This window comes from Peromyscus leucopus, chromosome 3, assembly GCF_004664715.2.
Source record: "Peromyscus leucopus breed LL Stock chromosome 3, UCI_PerLeu_2.1, whole genome shotgun sequence".
Lineage (NCBI taxonomy): Eukaryota > Metazoa > Chordata > Mammalia > Rodentia > Cricetidae > Peromyscus > Peromyscus leucopus.
Window position 1 is genome coordinate 57,587,192 of NC_051065.1, and position 22,744 is coordinate 57,609,935.

Below are 22,744 nucleotides of genomic sequence, written 5' to 3' on the forward strand. Positions count from 1 at the left end.
ACCTTCTCCTTGGCTATAAATCATTTGTCTTATACTGGGCTTTCATTTCTATGTAGCTCCTTTATCAATCTCTACTGTAATAGTATCAAATAAAAATTTTCTCCTTAACGAGTGTCAGAAAAAAACGTTTAGCACTTGCCATGGTCTTGGGACAACAATGGAGGACAAGTCACAGCCTAGCTGCCTTCTGAGTCACACTTCCCTTCTCCCTGATGTGTTCTAGAAGTAAGGTCATATTCCAGGCCCTTAAACTCCTTTTCACGACAGCCCTTAGTGAACTCAATATAGCAATCAATACAGCTCTAGGAGAGTCACTTCAGCTATTACAAAAATCACCTGATTCACATAGTCACCTCATTTGTTTAGTCAGTCAGATAAGCAAAACATATGAATAGATTTCAATGGTTTCTCAACATAAATATATTTTCAAAAAGCTTTTGTATTTGTATCATTGACATAAACAAAACACATACACCCGGGGTATGGACTATCTGCCCGAGGCTCTTTTGACTTAAAAAAAAGATCATGGAAGATACAAGTCTTCCGTGTTCCTGTGGTGGCATGGACAAATTCTCTGCCCTTGTTTTGAACAATGAATTTGCCTGAAATCTGACCTCTTGGGTTCCAATTATACTTTCGTTGTAAGCAAAGAGGCTTTATTGTAAACGTCTCCTCACCTACAACTCTGGTTTTCATGTTTTATTCATCTCCTTCTTTTGACTTCAAGTAAGGCAAGGATGCCAAGATTCAAAATTTACTTAATTTTGTGTTGATGCCAGGTGTCAAATCCTCCTCTTGAATCTCTCCCTTCATGGGAGACATTACTGAAGCACTTGGTGGGAAGTGACGGGTCAGCCATTCATTGGTTCTCATGGCTTTGCAGTGGAGGCAAGGCCTTTCTCTGATTTGATAATTTTCCAGATCCCTTGGCCTCGACACTGACTTTCTCCTCTTGATGGTGGCGGGCAATGGATGGTGTTCACTTTCGCTCTCCTTCCATGAGGACACTCCAGAATTGGATTCCTCACTGTCACACTCGGTGGTATCACTGTCTTGCTGGATCTGATTCACGCGGTGGAACTGGGAATGGCGCCTACCTCGTCTTTGTTCAAGGTAGGCACTGACCAAAGCCACTTCGGAGTCAGTTACCACAGAAAGTTGGTTCTGCTTTGGCTTCTTCATTACTTGTGATGAGTCCCAGGATCCGTCTTTATTTTGTCGCTTATGGGAAGTTTCTTTGCTTTCTAACCAACAAAACAGATCGATAAGTTAGGCAATAATAGTCATTAATAATAGTATGCTATAAAAAGGTCAGTGAAGTCGGTCGGCGGTGGTGGTGGATGCCTTTAATCCCAGCACTCGGGAGACAGAGGCAAAGGGATCTCTGTGAGTTCGAGGCCAGCCTGGTCTACAGAGTGAGTTCCAGGACAGACACCAAACTACACAGAGAAATCCTGTCTCGAAAAACAAAACAAACAAAGGTCCGTGAGAAGGACAGGCAGACAAGGGAAGAATGTTGAAGAGCACATCTTTGGGGGTCCACAGAGGACCCCCACATCGTTGGGGGTCCACAGAGGGTGGAGGTCTGTAGGACCAGCACCTAACCTTCTGCTTACACACTGGCATAGTTACAGGGCCGAGCCTGGGACAGAGATGGAGGTTTCAGAGTTTTGGTTTTGGCTCGCAGTTGGTCCTTGTTTGACATAACCAGTGAGTAATCAGTTAAAGAATGTTAGGTCCTTCAGTCAGATGTGGTGGTACATGTCTTTAATTCCAGCCCTGGGGAGGCAGATTCCCAGGCAGATGGAGCTCTGTAAGTTCAGGCCAGCCTAGTCTACAAAGTTGAGTTCCAGGTCAGATAATACATAATAAGACCCTATCTAAATAAATAAATAAATAAATCTCTTATGGCCAGCCATTATCAGGGTCTTCAGTGGGGGCAGTGGCAGGAATCTAGGGAAGGAAGTTACTGTATGTAGCTTGATTGTTGATTACTGTGGTTTCAGGAAACTGCTAGAACTTTTCAAAATGGCACTTTTCAAAATGATAGGGCCTTGACTAACAACTCCCCATCACCCAAGAAAGCCGGCCGGCCACATGTGTAGGGTCACTAACGGTCAAACCACTGCCTCTCTCAATCACTGGCCAATGTCAGCAAAATGACTCCATTGCTAGCACTGAACGCCATCCCACAAAGTCTGGAGGAGTCACACGGGTTCTTGAAATCTCTTCTGAACTTTTGTAACCCCTGACTATGTTATCAAATGGGAAGGTTTCCAGAGAAGGAAGTTCCCAGAGCAGGACCTCGCCCCCTTTGTCTTGAAGTCTCAAAGGTTCCAATATGTGTATGAGAGTGATGTGACAGCAAGAAGTCCTCTCTTCTCTTCATGTTCTTTTGTATGCCGATGGTGGCTCATACCAGCTCAAAATCTAATACATTTTTGGAAATTTTGTGAGATGGTTAAGCCGTCATTACTAAACAAATTACACAAATGTACAATTAAATCAATCTACCAAAAAGGTGATAATTACTTAATGCCCATAATTTCCTAATTATCTTACTATAGTTTATTATGCTCTGTGCTCTCAAAGCTGTTTATCTGGATGTGGGAAGTACTATTTGAGGATGTGCTATAATTGTACATCTGTCTCCAATTCTGTTCTGTGACAATGTTGTGCCAGCTCAAAACCATCATTGGAGTGAGCATTTACCTGGAAACTAGCAAAAAGATCAGGCCTTAGTGTATAGTTTCACTGATTGCCCAGGGCTAAGAAAATGATGGAGTATGTGTGTTTCTGATTAGATCGTCATGGCTGCCACCTATATTGTGAATAGCAACCCAAAATTAAGAAATATTCTTCAAAAAAATAAAATAAAAAATAAAAAACCAACAAAAAAGAAATATTCTTCCAGTATTCTGAAGCTATGATGAAGTCACTTCAACAAAGAGGCCATATGGGACAGCTAAGCTGAGTTCCAACATACATCTATGTCTCGACTCCATTTCATTCCTTAACTCTGAGGACAATAACATTTATGCTAACATTATGTTCAATTGGTAGTTTATAACTATGACATGACCCAGGAGGCAAGGGTCTGGCCAAAGTTAAAAAGAGCACTGTGTGTGAAATCAGTAGTCTCTAGAGCACTTAACACAAGTACTGTGCACTTTGTTCTTTATAAATTGTGGAATAGAAATCTTTCCTGTCGATACATTTTTATAGATATTATAGACACACAAATCTGTCTATTCACAAAGCTTTGTGAATGCAAGCCCTGAGACATGGCAACAAAGTGAGCTCTATCTGCCAGTAATTTGTCCTTGATGGTGGCTCTGCTGGGCCATCTGAGCTGTCTCTGCATTTGGAAGGAGGGAAGCACAGGGTTCATCCAGTGGCCTTTGCTGGTGTGGTGAGGCCTTAGAGGCTTTCTCTGCTTTTCCCTTCTGCTCTGCCCCCTCCACACTCAGCAACAGGTTTCTCTCCTCTGATACCAAGTATGCGGACTCGGACTCGGGACTCTCACCTTTACTTACTGACGCGTTCCTCCTGCGATCTTCCTCCCTTTTGCTCTCGGACATCTGTTTCAGGAACACAGGAAGAGGAACTCAGTCGGTTGCATTTGCATTAACATCTGCATGGTCAGCACCATTGCTCAAGGCTCTTTTCTAAGTTCTAACTTTAAACAGTCAACCCTGTTAAATAAGCACATCTTGAGTTCCTGTAACGGTGAACCTACCTCCACTGCCAGTTCAGAAGAACAAGCTTTGATAGCAGAACCCACCAAAATGTTTTAACCAGGCGAAAGTGAGCAAAGACTATAGACAAAATAATACTCATGGGATGATAAAGTTTTCTATATTACAGAGAAGTTTCATTTAAAAACAGACTAGGGAGAGGGCTGGAGAGATGGCTCAGCAGTTAAGAGCACTGGCTGTTTCTCCAGAGGACCTGGGTTCAATTCCTAGCACCCACATGGCACCTTAAAATTGTCTGTGGCTTCAGTTCCAGGGGAGCTAACACCCTCAAACAGACAAACAAATTTTATAAAATAAAAGTCGATTAAAAAAAAAAAATCAGCCGGGCAGCAGTGGTGCATGCCTTTAATCCCAGCATTGGGGAGGCAGAGCCAGGCAGATCTCTGTGAGTTCAAGGCCAGCCTGGTCTACAGAGTGAGTTACAGGTCAGGTAGGACTTTATAATGAGACCCTGCTTCAAAAATGGATTAATTAATTAATTAATTAATTAATTAATTAAAAGACCTTCGTGGTGGTGTACTCTTGTAATCTCACTGCTCTGGAGGCTGAAACTGGACAACTTTGAGTTCAAGGCTCACTTGGGCTACACTACATACTGAGTCCCAGTGTCACCATGTCACCATACAAAGTTTGACTGTTTTTCAACTTTCCTCCAATAAGCCACCATAATATGCTCTCTGTGAGCATGGCAACCAGGAACGCTAAATTTCTTTGCACAGTTCCAACTCTAAATACCTTTGCCCCAATCTCTACATTAGCATTAGCACCCCATTTTCTGAGGCTGAAAATTATTTTACCAAAAGCTATTTACAAATGTATCTTTTTTTTTTTTTTTTTTGGAGACAGGGAGACAGGGTTTCTCTATGTAGTCCTGCCTGTCCTGGAACTCACTCTGTAGCCCAGGCTGGCCTCGAACTCACAGAGATCCACCTGCCTCTGCCTCCCAAGTGCTGGGATTAAAAGCGTATGCCACCACAGCCTGACCTACAACTGTATATTACATGATCACACCATAATTTAATTAGCCATTATCTACTTTTGAATTGTAAGTTCTATGTCACCCTAACATGTAGAAAGCAACAATATCAGGAATGACTTAAAAAACTCACTGTCCTTTTTTCTGAGACAAGGTCTCACTATGTAGCAAAAACTGACTATGGGACTCTTCTGCTTCTGCCTCCTGAATTCTGGGATCACAGGAGTGCCAGTATACCTGGCACATGAACACACTTGACAGTCTTTCTCAGGGAATCTGTTACCAAGAGGTTATTTCCCCCAACAGACAGCAAGACAACAACAAAATTAAAAAAAAAAAAAAAACAACCCACATACACTGAAAGCTTTGTACATAGAAATAATCATTATGGCTGGGCAGAGTTGGCGCATGCCTTTAATCCCAGCATTTGGGAGGCAGGGGGATCTCTGAGTTTGAGGCCAGCCTGGTCTATAGAGCAAGTTCCAGGACAGCCAGGGCTACACACAGAAACCCTGTCTTAAAAAAATAAAAATAGGGGCTGGGGATTTAGCTCAGTTGTAGAGCGCTTGCCTAGCAAGCTCAAGGCCCTGGATTCAGTCCTCAGCTCTGGAAAAAAAAACAAAAACAAAATAAATAAATAAATAAATAAATAAATAAATAAATAAATAAAAATAAAAGAAATACTCATTGTGGTTATATATATACATATATTATATATGGCATAAATATAATATATAGGGTAACACAGAACTTAAATTCAAAAGTAGGTAATAGTTAACTGAATTATGGTGTGACCATGTAAGATACAGTTGTAAATATCTTTTTTTTTTTTTTTTTGAGCTGAGGATCGAACCCAGGGCCTTGTGCTTGCTAGGCAAGCGCTCTACCACTGGGCTAAATCCCCAACCTCAGTTGTAAATATCTTAAGTAAGTATGTCATCGTGTGAGAAAATATTTGACTATCAGGCTAAAATCAAGATGCAAGTTGCTATGTAACAACATGACCACAAGATAGCTAACAACTTCAAGGGACATACGTATGTAAGAAACATGTATGATAGGATCAGAATCCATCCTTGGTGCATGAACTGGCTTTTTAGAGCCTACTATCTATCATGGGACACCTTGCACAGCCTTGAGGAGGGAGGGGCTTGGACCTGCCTCTACTGAATGGACCAGGCTCTTCTGACTCCCTATGGGAGGCCATACCTTGTTGGAGGAGGGAATCAGGGGTGGGTTGTGGGGGAAGGCTGGAGGGACTGGAGGAGAGAAGAAAGGGGGATGTGGTTGGTATGTAAAATGAATAAAAGATTCCTTAATTGCTAGGTGGCACACGCCTTTAATCCCAGCACTAGGGAGGCAGAACCAGGTGGATCTCTGTGAGTTCGAGGCCAGCTTGGTCTACAGAGCAAGATCCAGGACAGGCACCAAAACTACATAGAGAACCCTGTCTAAACAAACAAACAAACAAACAAACAAACAAATTCCTTAATAACAAATAAATAAATAATAAATAGAAATGTGTATGAAGTAAAGGCAGGCTTTAATTGGTTAAAATAGTGATTTTGTTTTCTTTCTTTTTTTTTTTTCAAATTGTCTACAATTAGGAAATACAATAAAAATAGTCAAACTTATTTAGGTTGAAAAGTGCTCTGCCAGAATGTTTTAATTTAGTTCATTTTAAATTTTTAGTTTTTTTTAAGACAGGTCCTCAGATAGCCCAGCTGGCCTGGAACTAACCATGAAGCCAAAAATGACCTTGAACCTCCGGATCCGCCTGCCTCCACCTCCTAAGTGCTGCCATTACAGGTGCATGCCACCACACCTGGCACATATTTTGATAGTTCTAGCAGCAAAATCCAAGATCCTGGCTCATTGCTTTCTCTGGATCTCTAATAGGGTATTTCCTTGTCTTTTTTTTTTTTTTTTTTTTTTTTTTTTTCTTGTTATAGTAGCCATTCTCTGAATATCTTGAGACTGAAGTCCTTTTTAAAGATAATTTTTAAAAAATGTATTAGGACTCTGTGCATATTTAAATTTAACATGTATATAGAGAGTTATTAAAAGAATGGATGTCTATGAACCTAGATGTTAATAGTAGTTGGTGATGTCTACATAATCTAGAGTAGTGTCTGTTACATTTTGTCTACATTCCAATAATCGTGTGTTCTGTAGTGTGCACCTTCGTAGTTGAGGGAAAAGGTGTTTAAAAGCACTTATTAGTTTTATAAAATCATTTCCATGGAGAGCTTCCACATTGGATGTCAAATCAAAATATAACCACAAAATCAAAAGAGAGATTTTTGCATTAAACTAAGTGGAATCGTATGAGTTGTGGTTACCACAAGCATTTCGTTAACTGTCCCCGTGTATGACTTAACGAGGGACAGCAGTGACAGTGGTTACTCTGCGGGCAGGACAGACAGTGTGGGCTGCACTCCTTTTTTTTTTTTTTTTCCAGAGCTGAGGACCGAACCCAGGGCCTCGCACTTGCTAGGCAAGCGTCTAATACTGAGCTAAATCCCCAACCCCATGCACTCCAACTTCTGCCACGCAGCAGCTCTGCCATCTCATCGCCACGCAACACCTTCTAAGCTCAGTTTCTACATATGCAAAGAGAGGGGGTTCAGATTAATATCGTCTAGAAAAATAAAACCAGCACTCGCAATCTTAGGAAATCTAAACAAGCAAGGGTATCTCTTAGCTGGAAACAAAAGGGAAGACACATCTTTTTAAAATCGGCAAATGGAGGTGACCGGCATGTTGCTTTTTGGAGGATAATTTCTACATGTCTGTCCTTCTTTACCACTGCTTTAAGGTTTGGAGATAGAGGCCCATGGTTTCACAGAGACCATGGGCACGCTCAAAGGAGGAAATTCTATCCTCCTTGACTAGCTCTCCTACAGTTCTCAGATTTCAAATCTGGGACCTTTCAGAAGCAGCAGGCCAACCAACTGTAGCTGCCACAAGGGCACAAGGTGAAAGATGAAACCTCAGAGATAATTAAGGTTTTAATCAGCACTAAGTAGATTTAATTCAACATTTCAAACTACGCTTTGAAGTAAATAGATAATATGGCAGGAAATCTGGATCCATTCTCCCTCTGTCACTGGCCACTTGTGTGACATTGGACAAGTCACTTAAATTCCTTGGGCTTTATCAACCAAAAAATAAAAGTATTTCACTCGCCTACAGACAGAAGGCTGGACCACATGTCCCCTTCAGTGCTTGAAGCATAGCGCTATGACTCTAAATTGCTGATGTAAGCAAGAGAACAAAAGAATAGCTGAGACCTCTTAAATGGTCTTCATGATGAAATTGCCAGTGATCAATTCCAATTTTTTGTTAATTTTCTAAAGTAGCTTTTCTGGCCAGGCCAAATTCAATATACTTAGCTAGGGAGTCTAAACACATATAAGCTATCACAGTTCTGATTCTCCTTCTGGCAAAGTATTTACCTTAAGAAGCATTTAGACTTCAGATAAAACTTCTTGGCCAGGAGGTAGTAGGGGGAAGAGTTTTTTATTATTATAATGGAATCTACCTGGCACCGAAATAACAAACCTTCTCTTCTCCATCCAGAACTAATGTTCACTCAATCTAGCTGACCACTGCCAGCGGTGAGCTCTGGCTGTAATGCTAAATGATGGTAACTTGATTAATCACCAGTCCATTATTAATGGCCAGAAAAGATTCTGTGTCAGCAATTTATAAGAGGTTGGTTGCTCATAATATGTTGAGGGCCACAACCTTGATAAAGTGGACTATACCATTCCTACACTTCTAGCATTTTCTTTTGCAAATCTGTGATTAACAGTGCTGACTTTGGCTCTGTTTAGTTTAATTCTGTATCTTATTCTATGCATAAAACATATTACTTCATTCTAACCACTCCCCAAATCCTACATGTGTCCTATCAACATGACAAACATTTATATCTTTGATAATAGAATTATATGGCTATAAGAGGGATTTGGAAGTCATTAATCAGTAGAGAGATTTATCTCAGTATTACATGGCATATGGACAAAATGTAAACTACCTAAATTTTCAACTGCAGAATTTTTTTTTTGTTTGGTTTGGTTTTGGGTTTTTGGAGACAGGGTTTCTCAGTGCAGTTTTGGTGCCTGTCCTAGATCTCGCTCTGTAGACCAGGCTACCCTCAAACTCACAGAGATCTGCCTGGCTCTGCCTCCCAAGTGCTGGGATTAAAGGTGTGCGCCGCCACTGCTCAGCTTCGACTGCAGAATTTTTATAGTGCAGCCACAAGACAGAAAAGTGACAATGAAAGGTGCTGTTGCATGACTATAACATGGGGAAGTACTTATAAAACATTAAGTTCAAAAGTCAGGATATGAAAATACATAAAATATAAGTTTGACTATGAAAGAGCAAAGATAGAGAGATACACTGAGAAAAAGGAAGGGAAAAAAGTAACCTAGAAGGAAGTTCTCCACAAATTTATCAGTATTTATCTCTACGGAAAAGGAGAAGAACACTTTTAATGTTCTTTTTTCTTTTCAATATCTTTAGATTCTCTGGCATGAAATTGCATCATTTTGTTTTGTTTTTCAAGACAGGGTTTCTCTGTGTAGCTTTGCATCTTTCTTAGAACTCACTCTATAGCTTGGGCTGGCCTCGAACTCACAGAGATCCGCCTGGCTCTGCCTCCCGGTGCTGGGATTAAAGGTGTGTGCCACCACCGCTTGGCTAAATTGCATCATTTTTAAGCAAAGCAAAAACCTTAAAGAAAAAGTAACTTTCATCAAAGTACAGACAATGTAGTTGACGAAAAACCTTATAAAGATATGATTTAAAGTGAAAAGGATTCCCTACCCAGACGGAAGCCCGAGAGAAAAACATGAGGATCAGTATGATGATGAAATACCAAAGCAGGAAACTTCCTATTGTCCCACAAGAGTCATCTTTCCGGCACTCAGCATCCTGACTCGGAATGGTAAAACTGAGGGGCCTGGGAGGGGGGTCCACCCCCCAGAATAAAGACAAAAGGTCTCCCATGATAGCTTCTGGCTTAGAAAATAAAACATGCTCAAAGGGCTAAAGGTGACTGGGAACGATTTCCCTCCATGGCCTATGACAACTTCCCTGGCAACCTATTATGACATACACCTAAGCAACTGTTGCAAGAACTGATAAATATCCTTGGATTAGATGGGCACGTTTATCTAGATGACATCTTCAATCGTGTATGGATGGCAATTTCCTGAATTTCTCAGTGTACTTTCTTCTGCCTAGAAACTTCCAAACTTACATAATGTCTGTTTTCATCCATTTAAGTATTTAAGGTATTGGTTTTTTTTTAATCAGACTCTACCTTTTTTTTTTTAACGTGTACCATACCATTGTAAATTAACACACACAATTCTCATGTATTACAGGCTGCATTGTGTGTTCCCTAAAACTTGAATGTTGACGTCTTCAGCGCTATCTTGTATTTGGAGATAAGGCAGAACAGAGGTAGTATAGACGTGAAATGAGATGGCTCAGTGGGTAAAGGCATTTGAAGCCAAGACTTTTGACTGGAGTTCAATCCCCTGAGACCCACATGGTGAAAGGAGACTACTGACTCCCTCAAGCTGTATTCTGACCTCCCTGTGTTCACTGTGACATTTGTGCACCCACATATAGGCATATATACACAATAAATAAATGTAACTTCAAAAAGATTCTACAGACATTAATGGAGGCTTAATCAGGTCACAAGGGTAGAGCCCTAGCTGGCAGTCTCTAGGAGAGGAAAGGGCACCAAGGCCTCACCAACATAGGCAAAAAGGCCACAAGAGAGCCTAAATGAGGCCATCTGCAAGCCAGCAACACCAGGCTCGAAGAATCCAGCCCTCCTGACATCTCCCCAAACGGTGTGCGGGAACAAAGTCTACTCTTTTAAAGTATGGTCTCTAATTTTGTTTTTCCATGGAGGAGGCACTTCATGTTTTGGGGTATACATAATGGCAACTATCTATCAACTTTAATCTGAGAAGTGTTGTGTAAGCCTTGAATAAATGCACAATAGCTTGTTACATTAAAAAGAGGAAAGAGACCCCCGTTAGGAATATCAAAGTTATACAGTTTCTTTTTAGATAGACTTAAATGTGGAGAGATGAGAATCTGGCATTCTGATTTGACTGTGCACTGAATTGAACCCTCTCTTTGAACAGTTTTCAAGTTAGTTCACCTCTTAATCTATATCAAGATCCAAACAACATTATACTAAGACAATATAGACATGATAAGAATCTCACTAAAAAACCCATTAGCTCTTTAAGAGCATACAATAACCTGCAAGTTTTCATATGCAATACCACAATGAAACTTCATTTTGTTTTTCTGTTTAATCTTGACATTTATTTACGTTTTCTGAGGCAGTCTCATTATGTAGCCCTGGCTGGCCTTCAAACCCTAGCGATCTGCATGCCTCTGACCCCTGAGTACCAGGATTAAAGGCATGTACCACCATGCATGGCTGGCACACTTTTCCGTAGGAATGAGTCCCCAGGCCCCGGGCACACTGGCCATTAGTCCTCCAACTTGGGCCCGTGTTGCTGCTCCCAAGAAAGCTTTTCCAGAGCCCAGGCTGTACTGGCCATCCCTCCCCCGGTCTCCCTGTTTCCACTTCACAGGTAGGATTCAGACATAGTCCTTTGGAGCAATAACCAGGGAGCTTCTTTCCCCCCCATATTCCACACATTGTCGGAGCTTGCACTAACTACTAAGTAAAACCCACTCACCTCCCTGGCGAACCTTTTCTCAGTTCTTTCAAAGAACATTCAGGGCAAAGGTAGTTTTTGTTTTGTTTTGTTTTGTTTTAAACCTCAAAACAGCTAACTTCACTAGAACTTTCTAGTTTTTCTTCCTACTACTGCATCCTCATTATGTGGATATTTGAGAATTTACACTGGGTCAGACCAACTGGGGAAAAAAAAACATTTCAAAGCTGGAAAACTTCTTTGTCATTACTGATTGTGTCTGGACACATCAGACATGCTTGTATCTTACAATTAGCCATCCGGCTAAATAAAACCTGTTTACAAATGTGAGCGCATAAGGGTCCTAAATAAGTCTACAATTGACAATATTCAAAATTCAGCTTGTTACAGTCATTACTTTTTACTAAGGGCTCAGAACCTGGTCTGAATTTTGCAGCTCAGTTTTCTCCCAGTAGCTGAGTAGGAGCCACAAATCCGAGGGCGTTGCCCTGGCAACGATCGCTGCCCTGGTCTCTCTGCCCAACCCCCTCCTTCTCGCGAGAAGAGAGAGCTCAGTCTTTCCGGTAACTGTAGTCTTCCTAGCCCGCCGCCGCCGTAGGCTTGGCTTCGCGCATGTGCAGTAGGGAGTGGCGCGAGTTCGCGGCTTCCGGCTGAAGAATATGGTGCGTTTGGGGGGTTTGTCTTTGTGCTTCCTGGACGTGGAGTCCACGCGGTCCCCCAGAGTTCCACGGCTGAAGTTGTGCCTGGGGTTCAGCCAGGGGAGGATGTGGCCGGAAGTCCTGCCACTTTAGTGGAAGGGAAGAAAGACACAGAAGGATGACTAAAGTTTGTACAGAGGTGGCCAGGGAGGGAAGGTCCCCGACGGGAGTTTTGGCGCGGGGCTGCATGGCGGGAAGGATAGTAGTCTGCTCTGTAGAAAACGACTCCCAGGAGCTGCCAGTGTCAGTGATTGCGGAGCTGAGCCTAGCAAGACAAAGGAGATACACTCCCAGTGTGCCAAAACTGAATGCACGTGTTCCCGACTCTCCTGACCCTTCACATGATAGTACCCGCCCACCTCATCAGAAAAGCCTTAGAATTTTGTCACCAAAAGGAGATCTCGGATCTGTATCACTCCGAGGTCAGGGTTAGAGTGTGTCACAGTAATGACAAAAGTTTGTATCTTGTGTCTCTTCATCGAGACCTAGTAACATACTCGAGTCCCAGACAAACCGTGAATTCTTGGCAGACGTAATAGCAAACCATTACATTATGAAACAAGACATTATCATTTATTGCAACCATTAGCTTCTCTGAAATAACCGGCCAGCTCTCTGTTGATTTCTCCGTGGTACCAAAGAAAGTATCATTTTAGGATTCCCTTTTCATATACTTATATTAAAGTGGGGGTTGGGGGTTGGGAAGGAGTGTCAAGGAAGAGGAAAAGTCTGTGGGGTTGTTACTTTACAGCAAACACTTTTGATTTCTTCTGATTAATTCCAGGCTGTTTTGTTTTGCCTTTGAATAGATGCAAGGAGAAGTAGGCCCCAGTGCTTCTCTGATTGACAGAACCATCAAGATGAGGAAAGAAGCAGAAACTAGGAAAGTGGTTTTAGCCTGGGGGCTCCTGAATGTCTCCATGGCTGGAATGATATACACTGAAATGTAAGTTCATCAGCCCGAGAGCGAAACTTCAAACGTTGGCTGCTGCATCTATGGCTTTTCATATTTCTTTTGGTTTTCAGTGTTTGGTTTGTTTGGGATGGAGTTTTGGGGATATATATATATTTTAAATAACTGAAAAGCATTTCTAATCTTTTCAGGACTGGAAAGTTAATTAGTACATATTATAATGTGACATACTGGCCCCTCTGGTATATTGGTAAGTAATTAAATTTCACTGGAATTTAGATTTACTAGAAATGAAAACTTGCTTATAAGTTTAATTTGGTTTAGATTCACTCTTTCATTCAGACAAATAATGAGTTACCTACTCTGTTTCCAAAAACAATGAAAACCACAGAGAAGAGACTAGGAAAACACTTTTATGGGAAGAACATTCTAGTAGGAGGCTGAGTCAGGAGGATTATTCAAGTTTGAGGCCAGCCTGAGATAAATAGCAGAACCCTGTCTCAAAAAAAAAAGAAGATGCCAGGAATGGCAGTGAACATCTAATCCCAGTACTTGTGAAATGGAAGAATAATCAGAAGTTGGAGGCCAGCCTGGTACATGAGACCTTGTCTCTAAACAAATAAACCAAGCTAATAAACAATACAAAGTTAGGTAGTTAGGAGTCATAAGAAGGAAAATAAAGCACGTGGGTGATAAGATTTACCTGTGTCGTTCCTGAAATACCCTCTTCGCCTCTTCACCTTCAAGGCCAGACCAGATTAATCGTTAGGACATAAAGAGTCCTAGAGATGTTAAAATACATCTGTAGTCTATGAAAATTGAAATCTATTGTTGAGAGCCGGTGGTGGCACACACCTTTAATCCTAGCATTTGGGAGGAAGAGGCAGGTGGATCTATGTAAGTCAAAGGCCAGCCTGGTCTACAGAGTCAGTTCCTGGATAGCCAGAGCTACACAATGAAACCCTGTCTCAGAAAAACAAACAAACAAGAAAGAAATCTGTCATGGAGGAATAGAGAGATGACTTGGGAGGTTAAGAGCACATATTGCTTTTGCAGAGGACCAGGTTTTGTTCCTGGTACCCACATGGTGACTCACAACTCCAGTTCAGGGGGATCCAACACCCTCTGTCTATACCAGGTAGGCACATGATGCACATACATACAGACAGGCAAGACACTCATACACATAAAATAACTTTAATTTTTTTAATCTATCAGAGTGGGTGTGGCAGATGGGAAAGGAAGGGATTCATGGCTCTCTAACTAGCTGGGACTCCTAAAACTCACTTGACTATTAAAATGAATGTCCAAATACCTATTGTATCGGTTTATAAGAATTAGTAATTAGTTTAAAACTCACTGGCAAATGCTCTGCACCTACTAGACTTCAGTCAAGTGGTGTCTTTTGTGAGGAAAGAGACTGACTTGTTAATTTTCGATGTTAAGTTGCTGCAAATGGAACCAAGAACTTCCTGCTTTTTACAATAATACATTGGGCCAGGCAGTGGTGGCGCACGACTTTAATCTCAACACTTGGGAAACAGAGGCAGGTGGATCTTTGAGCTCCAGGCCTGCCTGGTCTACAAAGTGAGTTCCAAGACAGCCTGAGCTACGCAGAGAAAGCCTGTCTTGAAAAATCAACAAACAAATGGGAGCTGTGGAGGTGACTTACTGGGTAAAGCCCCTTTCACCAGGCATTATGACCTGAGTTTGGTTCTCCAGAACCAATAGGGTGAAAGAAAAGAACCCCAAGTTGTCCTCTGACCTCCACATCACCCCCACCCCCACCCCACAAGTAAATAAAAAGAATACTTTTAATAATAGTTGTTGTTTTCTTCCAGAACTTGCCCTGGCGTCTCTCTTCAGTCTTAATGCCTTGTTTGATTTTTGGAGATACTTCAAGTATACGGTAGCACCGACAAGTCTGGTGGTTAGCCCCGGGCAGCAAGCGCTGGTGGGGCTGAAAACGGCCGGTGAGTGCCGAGGGGGGGAGGCAGTGCTCCTCCTCCTTGGCTTTCCTTTTCATAGACCCTAGCTAGAAGGCCATCGGTTCCATTGAGCCAATCTATAGAAAATGGTCATGTGCTTCTCTTTGCTATTTGTATGAATTGAGTGGAATATCAGACAGCTTCGTGGAACTGTGTTATACTGTTTTGAACATTGTGGAAGTGGTAAACGACTGACTAGTTGTGTTTCTATAATAATGCTTCATGTAATTTACTAGCCAGACCCTTCTGTTACTTTCTTTTGATGTCTCTACGTAGCCGTGGCAGTCCAAGCTGGCCTGGCCTCAAATTCAGAGATCCACCTGCCTCTGCCTCCCAACTGTTGGGATTAAAGTGTGTGCCACCACAACCAGCCCTTAAATCTGTTTTCTTTTTTTTTTTTTTTTTGGTTTTTTTCGAGACAGGGTTTTTCTGTGTAGCTTTGCCCCTTTCCTGGAACTCGCTTTGTAGACCAGGCTGGCCTCGAACTCACAGAGATCCACCTGCCTCTGCCTCCCAAGTGCTGGGATTAAAGGCGTGAACCACCACTGCCTGGCGAATCTGTTTTCATAATTGTATTTATACTCTAGAGACTGAGTTGGGAAGAGCTTAAGGTCAAGGCTAGCCTGAATTACATAGCAAGCCCTAATTTTTTTTTTATATATATATATTTTATTTTACAATACCATTCAGTTCTACATATCAGCCATGGGTTCCCCTATTCTCCCCCCTCCCACACCCTCCCCTTACCCCCCGGCTACCCCCCATTCCCACTTCCTCCAGGACAAGTCCTCCCCCGAGGACTGCGATCAACATGGTAGACTCAGTCCAGGCAGGTCCAGTCCCTTCCTCCCAGACTGAGCCAAGTGTCCCTGCATAAGCTCCAGGTTTCAAACAGCCAACTCATGCAATGAGCACAGGACTTAGTCCCACTGCCTAGTTGCCTCCCAAACTGATCAGGCCAATCAACTGTCTCACCTATTCAGAGGGCCTGATCCAGCTGGGGGCCCCTCAACCTTTGGTTCATAGTTCATGTGTTTCCATTCATTTGGCTCTTTTTTTTTTCAATAATTGAGTAAAACTGAAATTTATTATATGCCACAGTCGTCCTAGGGACCTCCATGCTATATATATAGCCTCTATGGTTCTATGGGTTGTGGTCTGATTGTTCTTTATTTTATATCTAGAATCCACTTATGAGTGAGTACATACCATGACTGTCTTTCTGGGTTTGGGTTACCTCACTCAGGATGATTTTTTCTAGTTCCATCCATTTGCCTGCAAATTTCATGCTTTCATTGTTTTTCTCTGCTGAGTAGTACTCCGTTGTGTATATGTACCACATTTTTTCCATCCATTCTTCCGTTGACAGGCATCTAGGTTGTTTCCAAGTTCTGGCTATTACAAATAGTGCTGCTATGAACATAGCTGAGCATGTATCTTTATGGTAGCAAGCCCTAATTTTTAACTTTGTGTTTTCATTTAAGCATCTATTGTGTGTGTGATTTATGTTCTCTTCCTTCTAGTCGTGCAGACTACACCTCCCCGGGATCTGGCAGCCACTCAAGTCCCTCCCTCGCCACCTTCCCCTTCAATCCAGGGTCAGAGTGTACTGAGTTATAGCCCGTCTCGGTCCCCCAGCCCCAGTCCCAAGTTTGCCGCCAGCTGCATGACTGGGTACAGCCCTCAACTGCAAGGTCTGTCGTCAGGTGGCAGTGGTTCCTATAGCCCTGCTGTGACCTACTCTCCTCTCAGTGGTTATAATAAGGTAATGACTCGTCTTGTTCGGCCAGTAGTGCTATTTCAGACTTGGGAGTTGCATTCACATCACCCAGTGAGTCAAACTCTGCATTTGGTTGGTGAGGAAACTGAGGAGCAGTGGTTGTCTGAATCACCCAGTGAGAGCCAGGAACAGAAACCAAGTGTCCTGTCACTCAGCCGAAGTTCTTTAAACAACATCCGAACATGAGCACTCTTGAAGATGACAAAACATGACCGTCACCAGCTAGTTTCAAGTCTTGAAATAATTTGAAACTTTGGTTTCTTTTATGCATGTTTTCCCTTTTAAAGGTTTTGTGTGTGTGTGTGTGTGTGTGTGTGTGTGTGTGTGTGTGTGTGTGTGAAAGCTTCGCTTTCTCTTGTAGAATTTTAACACTTTGTTTCATGCCTGATCCTCTTAATGTGGTTTGGTTCTGGAGTATGGACGCTTGCTGTGTAGCAGGTAGAAATCTTTAAATTCCCTAGTAATGTCAGTGCTGTTCTAAATATTAGGGTATTACTAGCAAAAGTTGTAGGTTGAGATTTAAATTCTGTAAGGCGTAAGGCTGCAAGAAAGGATCAAAAGAGAAGCAGTCTATCAGAAGCTCTGACTATCATGTTGGGCTAGCATCTCTAGCGACTGGTAAGAAGAAGATGGTCTAGAAGAAAGCAGCGGCCTGTCTCAGCCTGGTCCATAACACTGTTGTAAAGTGAAATTCCATGCTACTAGTTATCCAGTGTTAGGGAGTAGAATTCTTAAATTTTGTAGAAGTTAAATGCTATGAGAAATGTGCGGTTATAATTCATAACCCACAGGCTAGTATGGATTATTTGTTTATTTTTATCTTATGTGCACGTATGTCTGTGTGAGCATGTTGGATCCCCTGGAACTGGAGTCACAGACAGTTGTGAGCTGCCATGTGGGTGATGGGAATTGAATCTGGGTTCTCTGGAAGAGCAGTCGGTGCTCTTAATCCACTCCAGCTCCAGATTTTTTTTTTTTTAAGAAAATAATAGGTTTTTTTCTTTTTGTTTAAAAAATTTATAGAATATATTTTATTATATTCTTTGCCCTCCTGAAAATGGATTTTTTGTTTGAGTCAGGGTTTCTCTGTGTAGCCCTGGCTGTCCTGGAACTCACTCTGTAGGCCAGGCTGGCCTGGAAAGTTTCTAGGCCAGGGAGATGGCTCAGTGAGTAAAGTTCTTGTTTTTCAAATCTGATGAAAAGAGAAATTTTTCTACATGAAACGAACATTTTAAATTAGTAATATTGATGAACATATACCAAGGACATATACCAGACCCCCTGTCCTTTCCTGACAGGGACATGACTTACAGTAACACTTTTATTGAATGGATGTAAGTGAGTGCATGAAGGGTGCTCTGCCCTGCCAGATCATTTCAGTCTGAGGAGTGGGCCCTAAAGGAGCAGAAGGACTGGCAAGCGGGCCCAGAGGTAGAGGAGTCTGCCCCCAGCCTGAGGACGGGAGTCTGATCCAGGCCTCGTGTGGTAGGAGGAGAGAAGCAACTCCAAAGGGCTGTCTGTCCTCTCACAGGCACACCACCCGCCCTATGGCACACACACTAGCGTTGCAGGCACACACACAACCCCCCCCCCCCCCCCCCCCCCCGTGAGTAAATGTAATCAAAATTAATTTTTAAAGTTATCAAAAATTCAGGCAAGGATTTATGTACAGTGATGTTCATAACAGCCAAAAACTCAAAGAAATGTAAATGCATAGAACAGAATGAAAAATAATTTTTAAAAATTTATTTTATGTAGTGTCCATGTGTTTCCCAGTCAGGCCTTGTACTTAGGATCCTCCTGTCTCAGCCATCCATCCCAGCCTAGTTGGGATTGCAGGCTGTAGTGTAGCTTTTTCTTTTTCTCTTCTTTTTTGAGATATAGGCAGTTTCATGTAGCGCAAGCTAGCATCAGACTCATAGTGTAGCTGAGGATGATGAACCTTGAGCCTGATGCCTTCATCTCCCAAATACTGGGATTATATGCAGCCACAGTTTTCTCTAATACATTTCAAGACTGAAAAGTTACTCAAGATAATTTGTATTTTATTAGTGTGACTCAGACTCAGGTTGTCAGGCTTGTGTCTTTGGGTGGCAAGCACCTTTACCTGCTAAGCCGTCTTCCTGGCCTCTGTGGTGTTGTGTTGTGTTTTTTTAAACTGTTGTTGTTTAGATAGAGCCTCATGCAGCCAGGCTGGCCTCAAATTGCCCATGGAGCAGAGGCTGGTCTTGAACTCAGCCCTCTTGCCTCCTCCTTTTGTGTGCCAGCATTTCAGCAATTGCTTGCACGTATTACTTATAAAAATCAAAAATGAATGTTTGCATTTCAATTGGAAGTAAACCCCATTCTTTTCTTTTGCACAGTTGGCAAGCTTTAGTCTGTCCCCTTCTTCTCCATACCCCACCACTGTGGGCCCAGTGGAGAGCGGTGGGGTGAGGTCCCGCTACCGTTCCTCCCCCACGGTCTATAACTCACCTACTGACAAAGAAGACTACATGACAGACCTGCGGACTCTGGACACTTTCCTTAGGAGTGAGGAGGAGAAGCAGCACCGAGTTAAGCTGGGTAACTCGTTTGTTTACATCTGATACGCGTGGTTTTTGTTGTCACTTGACAACAGTCCTTAAACTGATAGCGCAGTAGCTGTTAGACTTAGGAGGTAAAACATAGTTGACCTCAGCAATCGTGAATCTTTCTCTGTGGTCAGTTTAAAAGCCCTTCACACAGCTAGAATTTCCAAAGTTGTGGCTGTGTGTGTTTTCAAGCAGTGTGTAGCAAAGCTTATTCAAATGATAGTTCTCTACTAGTCTTTCTGGAAGACTGATGTGCATGGCAGAGGTAAAAGGGTGGGGAGACGGAGAAATATTGCTCCCAAAAATGCTACTGGGTTTTTGTTGTTGTTTGTTTTTTAGTAACATTTTAAAATTCGTCTCTTAATAATCCCTTAAAGCCTATAGTTTACCTAGGGAAACAGTGTTAGCAAGTCTTAATCTGTTTAAGGTGGATTTGATTATTACAAAGTCAATTATTTGAAACCAAATTAGGTTATTGAACTGAGTAATGATTTCCCCCCAGGAACTTCCACAGAAAGCACATTAGGTGCGAAAGCGTGGCCATGGTGAAGAAGCCAAGTTATTGGAGCATGGTTCTTTGTGTCGCTTGAAATCTCTCTAGGGGTTTTAATTTAATTCTGCCTGCAAGTGCCACAAATGTCAAAGAAACAAATCAATATTATCTTGTTACTTTCTTCTTTTTTGAAATTTTGAGCTATTTGAAGTGTACTGAAAATTATAGAGTAGCACAAAGAACAATTGATACATATCTTTTATGATTTCAGATATTTTTCATTTCTTTTTTCTCTCCCATTTAGAAGTATTGTTATCGATGTTTGTAAGTGTTATTGCTATTGCTTTTCACTGTCAAGCCAGACAAGACCTAGTTATCTTTATTTCTTCCTAAGTTAATTGTGCTGCGGTTAGAGATTCTGATCCATATCTATTAATGTTGAGGTTTCTCTTCTTTCTCTGTGTAGGGAAGGCTTTTTAATCTTAGACTTGCTTGGAGGCTCTCTGGTCACTTTTGTATAAATGGTTCTGACACATTGAAAAGAACATGCACTCTAAATTCTGCTCTCTAGCTCTTTGCCTGGTGTGTCTTTGTGTATGTCTATACTTTTAACTATTCTGTGTTCTTAGGCTTTAGGTAATTTAAATAGTCGGCATAAATTAATACAAAATTTTTGCAAACCTCCTTGCTCTCAGGCTATGTAAATATCCTGTTACAAATGTTAATGCTGCTTTTAACATTGGTTTAAAATTCTTTTCAAAATTATTGCTGTGTTCTTATGGGGATTTTTATGTCTTTGTGTTTTTGAGACAGTCATGCAGGCTGGCTTGGAATTCATTATGTCGTCTAGGCAATCTTCAAACTTACAGTGTTCCTGACTCAGTCTCCTGAGTGCTAGGCCTGCGTGTATGGGACTTTCTAATTGTATCATCCCACATATGTTTTCCCCCGTGCATTTGTGTATGGGGATTCGTGTGTGTACATATGGTCAGTCTCAGATAGCCCTTCCTTGGGTGCTGTTCACTTTGGTTTTCGACATGGGATCTATCATTGGCCCGAAACTTGGCAGTTAAGTTACGCTGGCTTGCCAGCTGCCCCAGGGATCCACTTACCTCGGCTCCCTAGGACTGGCTGACATCAATAGCCCATAATGACTTGACTTTTTTTTTTTCTTCTTTAAGATTTATTTTTGGCTGGATGTGATGGCACTCCTTTAATTTCACCTCTCCAGTGGTAGAGGCATGTGGATCTCTGTGAGTTACAGGCCAGTCTGGTCTACTTAGTGAGTCCAAGACAGTTGGTAGGGCTACAGAGTAAGATCCTGTCTCAAAAAAAGAAAAAAGAAAAGACTTCTGTATTGATGTCTTTCTTCTTTTTTTTTTTTTAGATTTATTTATTTTTTATTATGTATACAGTGCTCTGTTTGTATGTATCCCTCCAGGCCCAAAGAGGGAGCCAGATCTCATTGGAGGTGGTTGTGAGCCACCATATGGGTGCTAGGAATTGAACTCAGGACCTCTGGAAGAACAGCCAGTGTTCTTAACCTCTGAGCCATCTCTCCAGCCCCTGATGTCTTTCTTTAAACATTGTCTTATCCATCTGTACCCTGTCTTTCCTGATTTTGCCTGTCTTCTCTACCCCCTCACTGTCTAAAACCACACAATAATAGAGATCCATTCTGGACTCTCCCTGGCTGGCCCTGGAGTCTCTCTGCTTTTCATAAGACTGGGTTCTTTTAGAGGAGAATGGTATTTAGAAGTTAATATCTGGCAGGGCGGTGGTGGCGCATGCCTTTAATCCCAGCGCTTGGGAGGCAGAGGCAGGAGGATCTCTGTGAGTTCAAGGCCAGCCTGGTCTACAGAGTGAGTTCCAGGACAACCAGGGATACACAGAAACCCTGTCTCAAAATACCAAAAAAAAAAAAAAAAGTTAATATCTTAGTACTGGGCATGCTATTGTTACTTAGGTATCGTATTTTAGGTTCTTATAACATACAACTAACAAATAGTCTATATAGATAATTCCAGTTCCATATTCCCAACTCAGTTTTCCAGGAGTGAGAAGCGAGGCAGACATTCACACATTCATAGCCTCTCTTCCTCATCATGCCTAAGAGGTTTCGCTGAGTCACTTAAAACAAATTGTAGACTGTGACACTTTATCCCTTAGTATTCCACGTGTCTCTTGAGAACAGGACATTTCCTCTATAACTTCAAAATTCATTTCTTACTTTTATACCTCTCTAACTCAGACACATTAATACTGTTGACCCAGTGATGACCTCCCCCCCCCCAAAAAAAAAAGAACTTACTTTTTACTCTTTTCTTTTACTGATGCAGGCTGCTCCATTCAGTCGCATTATTTCTTTTGCCTTCTTTAATCTAGGTGTGTGTGTGTGTGTGTGTGTGTGTGTGTGTGTGTGTGTGTGTGTATCTTTATGACATATTTTTAAAGACATCAGGCTGTTGTGAAAATTAGGTTTTGTCCAGTTGTTTTGTAAGCGTTAACTTCAAATGTTTTCTGGTAGGAACCCAGCTTAGTGGCTTGTCTCTGTGTATTAGATTAGAAGGTGTGTGGCACACTGTCTCCGCTGATAGAGAATTGCGTCACTTGGTCACGATGGTTGGAGGCAGGTTCCTTCACAGTAGTTTTCCTTTGGTTTCTTGCTCCCGGCCACCCTTCCTGCAGTGACCCACCAAAGAGCTTGCTGAAATGGATCAATGCAAAGATGGTTGCAAATGGAGACTTCCTCATGGGTTCCTTCCACATTGAGTCATCTGGCATTCTTCTATAAAGAACAACCTTGTTTATCTCTCAGAGAGGTTGTTTTTAGTTTC

General features: G+C 41.9%; 2 protein-coding genes across 7 annotated transcripts in view; one reads left to right on the forward strand and one right to left on the reverse strand.

Annotated features, from left to right (window-relative positions):
- Positions 1-402: 402 nt before the first annotated feature.
- On the reverse strand, positions 403-22,693 carry Ssmem1 (serine rich single-pass membrane protein 1). Of its 5 annotated transcripts, XM_037203683.1 has the most exons (4): positions 22,219-22,693; positions 21,020-21,228; positions 3,527-3,581; positions 403-1,244 (listed from the first exon to the last, which is right to left on the reverse strand). In XM_037203683.1, the coding sequence occupies exons 3-4, from the start codon at positions 3,579-3,581 to the stop codon at positions 748-750; spliced, it is 552 nt and encodes a 183-aa protein (XP_037059578.1). In that variant the 5' UTR covers positions 21,020-21,228; positions 22,219-22,693; the 3' UTR covers positions 403-747. The 5 variants fall into 5 exon arrangements, with proteins under 5 accessions (XP_037059578.1, XP_037059576.1, XP_037059577.1 ...); XM_037203681.1 differs by lacking the exons at positions 21,020-21,228; positions 22,219-22,693 and adding an exon at positions 11,881-12,027; XM_037203682.1 differs by lacking the exons at positions 21,020-21,228; positions 22,219-22,693 and adding an exon at positions 11,860-12,027.
- The window catches only part of Tmem209 (transmembrane protein 209), a 34,732-nt gene continuing 24,032 nt past the window's right edge, over positions 12,045-22,744 (forward strand). The window contains exons 1-6 of one of the 2 annotated variants that reach the window (XM_028866178.2): positions 12,045-12,124; positions 12,970-13,106; positions 13,265-13,323; positions 14,915-15,046; positions 16,585-16,826; positions 19,205-19,406. In XM_028866178.2, the coding sequence (XP_028722011.1) occupies positions 12,122-12,124; positions 12,970-13,106; positions 13,265-13,323; positions 14,915-15,046; positions 16,585-16,826; positions 19,205-19,406 (775 nt within the window). In that variant the 5' untranslated portion in view covers positions 12,045-12,121. Of the gene's footprint in view, positions 12,125-12,204; positions 12,288-12,969; positions 13,107-13,264; positions 13,324-14,914; positions 15,047-16,584; positions 16,827-19,204; positions 19,407-22,744 lie in introns of those variants that run through there. The other variant, XM_028866177.2, reaches the window with a different exon arrangement.

Coding starts and splice junctions, on each gene's coding strand:
- Ssmem1 (XM_028866253.2), bottom strand. CDS start 9,753: ATGGGAGACCTTTTGTCTTTATTCTGGGGGGTGGACCCCCCTCCCAGG. Junction 3,582..9,570: donor TCTCTCGGGCTTCCGTCTGG/GTAGGGAATCCT, acceptor TTCCTGAAACAG/ATGTCCGAGAGCAAAAGGGA. Junction 1,245..3,526: donor GAACGCGTCAGTAAGTAAAG/GTGAGAGTCCCG, acceptor TTTGTTGGTTAG/AAAGCAAAGAAACTTCCCAT.